At 38.9% G+C, this 6,251-nt stretch overlaps 1 protein-coding gene across 1 annotated transcript; it reads left to right on the forward strand.

Moving 5' to 3' along the window:
• The first annotated feature begins 491 nt into the window (after positions 1 to 491).
• On the forward strand, positions 492 to 5,934 carry LOC149231092 (disease resistance protein Roq1-like). The gene is given in 6 exon segments (XM_089379125.1): positions 492 to 1,141; positions 1,237 to 2,335; positions 2,456 to 2,732; positions 2,735 to 2,877; positions 3,730 to 3,975; positions 3,978 to 5,934. Coding segments are annotated over 6 exon segments (3,414 nt in total). The 5' UTR covers positions 492 to 635; the 3' UTR covers positions 5,121 to 5,934.
• Positions 5,935 to 6,251: the final 317 nt, after the last annotated feature.

The raw sequence follows: 6,251 nt of genomic DNA on the forward strand, positions 1-6,251 counted from the left end.
AATTTTTAAAAATTTCAACAAGATTTTATCAAAATTGTGTGGAAATTTCTATTATTTTTTAAGCTAAATTGTGGCTTCCCTAATATACCCTTTAAGCACCCAAAATCCTGAAATATGATAGCTATAATTTAAATTTCCAAACATTTTAGTAAAAAATTATCGAAATCTTAAATTTCCATTATTTTCAAGGTGAAATAATTATGGCCTCAAAACTACTATCATTATATTGTGATTGAAATTGTGGCCTCGCTGGACTACTCTCATCCAAAAGGCTTACAGCATGTGTTCTTGTTGTATGTATGTGTCACGTTGTCAGATCATCTAGAAGCCCTAGCGGTGGTGGTGAGAAATATTCAATCGGCTTTCCCCAAAGTCTACTTTCGGCTTGACAAAAAGTTTACTTTCGTTGATCAATAATGACGTAAACGCGTCATGGAGCCTGGAGGTCTTCCACGAAGGAACGTTGAAATTGCAATGAAAGAAACACGAAATATGGCAGGCAGGGGATACCGGGTCTCGTATTCCTGTTTTGCTGCGTTGTAAAAAAGAGAGATTGTAGATTTTGAGTTGGCGAGGCGACCTAAATATGCACCCCGATACCTTCATTCACTTACTCATCTTCTCATTTGATATCAATGGCAGATCTGCAGGCGTCCACTTCTTTGGCCTCCACCTCCCGCGTTACTACTACTTGTAATTATGATGTATTCATCAGTCACCGCGGGCCGGACATCAAAAACACTTTCGCTAGCCATTTTTATTATCGCCTTCTTTCACATGGATTGCAACCTTTCCTGGATCGGGAGGAATTGCAGGCGGGTCACAACTTGATTTCTCAAATTGAAGCGGCTATCAAAACCGCGTCTGTCCATGTTGCGATTTTTTCACCTGGATATGCAGAGTCAAAATGGTGTCTAGAGGAGCTCGTCCTTATAATGAAGTCTCGGGCTGTTGTTATTCCGGTCTTTTATAATGTAAAGCCCGCCGATCTTCGATGGACGAACAAAGGTGGACGGTATGCTCTAGCCCTGAATATCCATGAGGAGAAATGCAGATACGACCCCCAGACACTTGATAACTGGAGAAAAGCCCTGTTTGACGTCTCACTCTTAAGCGGTTTCGAGCTAGAGACCTACTATGGGTTAGAACTCCAATTTTAACTCTCCCTTTGCTATTATTTATGAAGTTGTCTTTATTTACATCTAAAATTTTGTTTGTTTTGTTGTGAATGGCCAGCGATGAGGGGAAGCTGTTAAATAAGGTAGTAAAATGCGTTGTTAAAAAGCTCAGAAAAACAGCTTTGAATGTAGCCAGATATCCAACTGGTCTAGAAGAAAAAGTAGAGGATTTTGAAATCACATTGTCCTGGCAGCAGAGGCAGAATGGGAAAGCCCAGGTCTTGGGAATCGTGGGCTTAGGTGGAGCGGGGAAGACAACGCTAGCCAAAGAACTGTTCAATAGGAAGAGTTCCCATTTCGACAAATCCTGCTTCTTATTTAATGTAAGAGAGGCGGCAGGTAGGATGTCTTTAAATTTCTTACAGAGCAAACTTGTTAAGGATGTAGCTCACTTGGAGCTGCAGATAGATAGCATTGACGAAGGCATAGAGATGCTTAGAAGGTATCTTTCATCTGCTCATGCTCTAGTAATATTAGATGATGTAGATCATCCCGATCAGCTGGATGCGTTTTTGCCAATGAGGGATGTTCTTCGTTGTGATAGCTTAATTTTGGTTACTTCTTGTTACAAGGATGTCCTTATAAGAGCAGGAATAGTAAAGTCGGCAATTTATAAGCTAACAGGCCTCAGTGAACCACACTCCCGACAACTCTTTTGTTCATACGCCTTCTGCCAGCCTCATCCACCGCTGGTATTCAAAGATCTTGTAGATGAGTTTTTAAAGGCATGTGATGGATTGCCTTTATCTTTAAAAGTGTTTGGGGCGTCCCTTTGCGGAATGAATGACAGGTATTACTGGAAGGGCCAATTAGATAAAATGCGTCAAATTAATCTTCCCGATGAGATTCAGAAGCGGCTCAAAATTAGCTACGATGCACTGGATGAAGAGGAACGGCGAATATTCTTGGACATCGCCTGTTATTTCATTGAAGAAGACAGGGACATGGCCATCAGAATTTGGGATGGTTCAGGTTGGAGAGGTTTGGTGGGGTTTTTAAATCTAGAGAATAAATGTCTGGTGGAGTTGGACAAAGAAAATAGAATACAAATGCATGACCACCTTCGAGACCTGGGAAGGGAAATTGCGGAGCAGGAAATGCCGCGTCGTTTTTGGCGGTCCATGGACAACATTCATGATTTGTGGCAGCAATCGCCTGTAAGTTGTTCAAATACTTGTGTCCATATCAATAACGTTTTAAAGCCTACTTATTCAAACAAAAACAAATCTACTTGCTATGCTTTATTTGTTTATTGAATGTTTTCAAAGAATGTACAGGGATTAACTAAGGTGCGAGGCATTAGGAATGTTATTAATGATGACACGGCTCCTCCCATCATTTCTAACCGCGACCTTCCAAACTCAAAATTGGCATGGTTCAAATGTTGTACATCATATCATTTCAAGAACTTGCAACTTCTTGCAACTGGAGATCAGAGAGTAAGGAAGGTAAAGTCATCAAATCTTCCATGGCTACGCTGGTATAACTGTCGTTCTACATCATATCGTTTCAAGAACTTACAACTTCTTGCAACTGGAGATCAAAGTATAGTAAGGAGGGTAAGTCATCAAATCTTCTATGGCTGCGCTGGTATAACTGTCCCCACTCTTACCTTCCTTCCTGGACTCCGTTGAAGAATTTAAGGGTTCTAGACATAGTGGGAGACAAATTGGACACACTATGGCCACGAAATTCTCAGGTTAAAGCTAAAACCATTTTTCCCTCTTCTCTATTTTTTTTCAGAGGAAAAAACGCTTCTAAATTTAGATTAATAAAAACAGATAGTACATCTTACTTGGTTTTTCAATCGGTCTGTATTTAAATCTTTTTTCTAGAAATAAACTCTTTTAACTTATAATTTGTCTGGAGTGTTCTCCTTTTTACATTGCCTTGTAATGGCTAGTATTATCCAAAAAAGTACAGTCCATCATACTCCAATATTTATGAAAAAATTATGCTTCCAGCATTTATCATGGCTCTTTGTTCATATGCTGAAAAGAAAAACTTACTATGTTCTTTATCAATACCTTTTTTTTGATGGCAAGTCTACTGTCTAGTTTTGTTCCTTATCAATACTTTTTTTGATAGCAAGTCTACTGTCTAGTTCTGTTCCCTGTAGATGTGATCAAAATTTATGTGATGGTATGTGCTCACCAATGTCTTCATACGTTTCATCCCATTGATTAATATCGGAGGATTGAAATTGTTATAATCTTTCACCCAATCTACTATTTCTTTTGCATCACCATAGACCTAGACCTGTATGTGATCCATTCCTAATCATCAATACTCCTTATAGTGCAATAATCTCTACTTTATTGTTTGTGCTGGTCCTCCTTCCCACCAGAAGTGAAAAAATTCCCCCTATGATTATATAGGCACTACATCCACATTTTCTTCTAAAGCAAGCAAATCCTCTCTATTTTATGGTATATCATTGTACCGACACAGGGATCTGTAACGCAGTTTAAGAATTTTGGAGATGAAAAAATTATCGTATATTATGCCTTACTTTATAGTGGAAACTTGAAACATGAACATTGTGTTGCAGGCACCTCTGGAATTGCGGGAGTTGAATATATATGCACCTCTTTTAAAGTTTCCCAAGTCCATTGGGCAGCTGAAGCACATTGAAAAGATTGTGAATTATGTACCAATTCATCTGGAAACTTTGCCAGAGGAATTTTGCCATCTACACTCGCTGAAATACCTACAGTTAAGCTGCCCATGTATGGAATTACTCCCTGATTCTTTCGGGTGCTTAACAAATCTCGAGCACCTCGATCTCTCTCACTCCTGGACTTTGCTTTGCGCATGCTTCCAAATTCCTTCGGGAATCTGATTCAACTTAAACATCTCAATTTCGCAAGCTGCTACAATTTGACCATCAGGAAGGAAACATTTACAAATATCTGCATGCTTGAATATGTCAACCTTTCCAACTCCCGGAAAATCAATGTATTGCCTCCCCAACTTGTACGTCAACAATCCATGGAAGAAATTCGATTGTTGCTTACTCACTTGAAAGAATTGCCAGCGGATATTGGGAACCTGAGCAATTTGGATCTTCTCTTTCTGGGAAGCCCCTTTTTGGAAACACTGCCACGTTCACTCGGTGACCTAAGCAGCTTGAAGGAATTACGCCTGGAAGGTTGCGACAGATTGGAATGTTTGCCCGATTCCTTGGGACAATTAAGCCAGCTGTCCATTATGAGAATCAGGAAATGTGGTATCCACTACTTACCAGCACAAGTGGTGAAGATGAACAATCTTAGAGAGCTGAGAGTGACGCTGTGCCCGTTACTTGAGCTGCCACTGAAAAGGATTGTTGAAGGAGAAAGGGAGATATTGACAGAATTGGAGTCTTCCATTCACAATGTTCAGCAACAACATTGCATGTATCGGCTAGAATACCTAGAACTAAACCGGACGAAAATACGGGACATATCCTTTCCTGAAGGGATTTCTCCCAACCTTAAACATCTGCACATTGAAGATTGCAATGATCTGGTGGAGGTAGGAGAACTGCCGCCAACACTCACGACCATGAAATTGGTTGGTTGTTCTCAGCTAAGGGCAATACAAGGGCTTTATAATCTTACAAAGCTTCAAGAACTGAGCATCCAGTCTTGCAAACAACTTGAGGAGCTGCAAAGTCTGGAAAGGTTGATATCTTTGTTGAAGTTGGAGGTTAATCAATGTGTGGAGCTAAAAGGAATTCAGGGGTTGGAGAAGCTGACAAAGCTTCAAATGCTAAACGTCTGTACTTGTCCTTCTCTAAAAGAACTGTCAGGTGTTGAAAAATTGGTTTCGTTGGAGAAACTCAGCGCCTTTGAGTGTCCCAGACTCGAGTGGCGTGGCGACGCACTGGAGCAGTTGAACCAACGGCTGAAGCAAGGCATTGTTGCAGGGAGATGCAGCTGGATTTGGGAAAGAAAGTAAGAAAGTTTCTTACAGCAGGTTAAATCTAATTTTGTTTGGTTGTTGTATATGCAATGAACTTGCTATGTGAAATGCGCAGCAGCCTGAGATAATTTTTTGAGATTGAAATACACTGAAATGTAATGTGAAGAACGCAGCAGGGCATATGTATTGAAAATTTTTTATACAGCAGTCTAAAGAATGAAGGAACAGAGCAGTTAATTTTTATGAGACAGTAATTAATTTTTTTTAGACAGCAGTGTAAAGAATGAAGGAACAGAGCAGTTAATTTTTATGAGACAGTAATTTTGTTTGTGCATCTGAAGCAGTGTTTGTGAAATCCCTCGAGGAAAGGCAGAAATTTGTAACTGCAGTGGTTTGATTAATAAATACAGAGTGTTTATTTTGGTGTGTGAAACTCTGTTCTTCATCTTCAGCAAACAATTTTTTTTTGCTTTCCTGTGCTAAAACAGAGTATTATTTCCTGAGTTAAAACAGAGCATTGTTTCTCTGTTCAGTCTTTTGTTTGAAATTAGCAGAAATCTCCCAACAAACTAGCCTTGAGTTAGATTTGGGGATTTGCAGATGTTCAAAGTTCTCAGCAATCAACTTCTCACTTCAATGTTCCACTAGCGTTTGATTTGGAGATTTGCAGACGTGGTTCCAGGCATACGGGTTACCTTAATTTTTGCCGGAAACCCTATCTTCAAATCCTTCCAGCTTCACGATGATGCTACCAGAGAATTTAAATAACTTCAAACAATTTTGAAGGACGGACTGTGAGCAGATTCTCTTAATCACTGTAAAAGAGGATTGAATTCCTCATCAAATTCATTAATACAATTATTTTTTAATCATCATTAAAAATTAATGAATTCTTCATCAATTTCATTAATAAAATTATTATTTTTACTGTACATTTTTGTGTTAGGTAATTAAGGATTTTAATTAGTTACGTCGTAACTCCTCTCGTTGCTACTGTGTACTAATTTCTACTATTAGATAGAAGGCCAGAAGATTGAAGATTTTTAGATTTTCAGATTAATAATTAATACCTAAGGAAAAAACTAATATTTAACACAAGTAACAGAAACTTTCAACAAATAATCAAACAACCATTTCTTGCTGAACCATTTCTTGATACCATCAAAT

Source organism: Pinus tabuliformis, chromosome J (genome assembly GCF_031772625.1).
Source record: "Pinus tabuliformis cultivar Carrire ecotype Pingquan chromosome J, CPIR1, whole genome shotgun sequence".
Classification (NCBI taxonomy): domain Eukaryota; kingdom Viridiplantae; phylum Streptophyta; class Pinopsida; order Pinales; family Pinaceae; genus Pinus; species Pinus tabuliformis.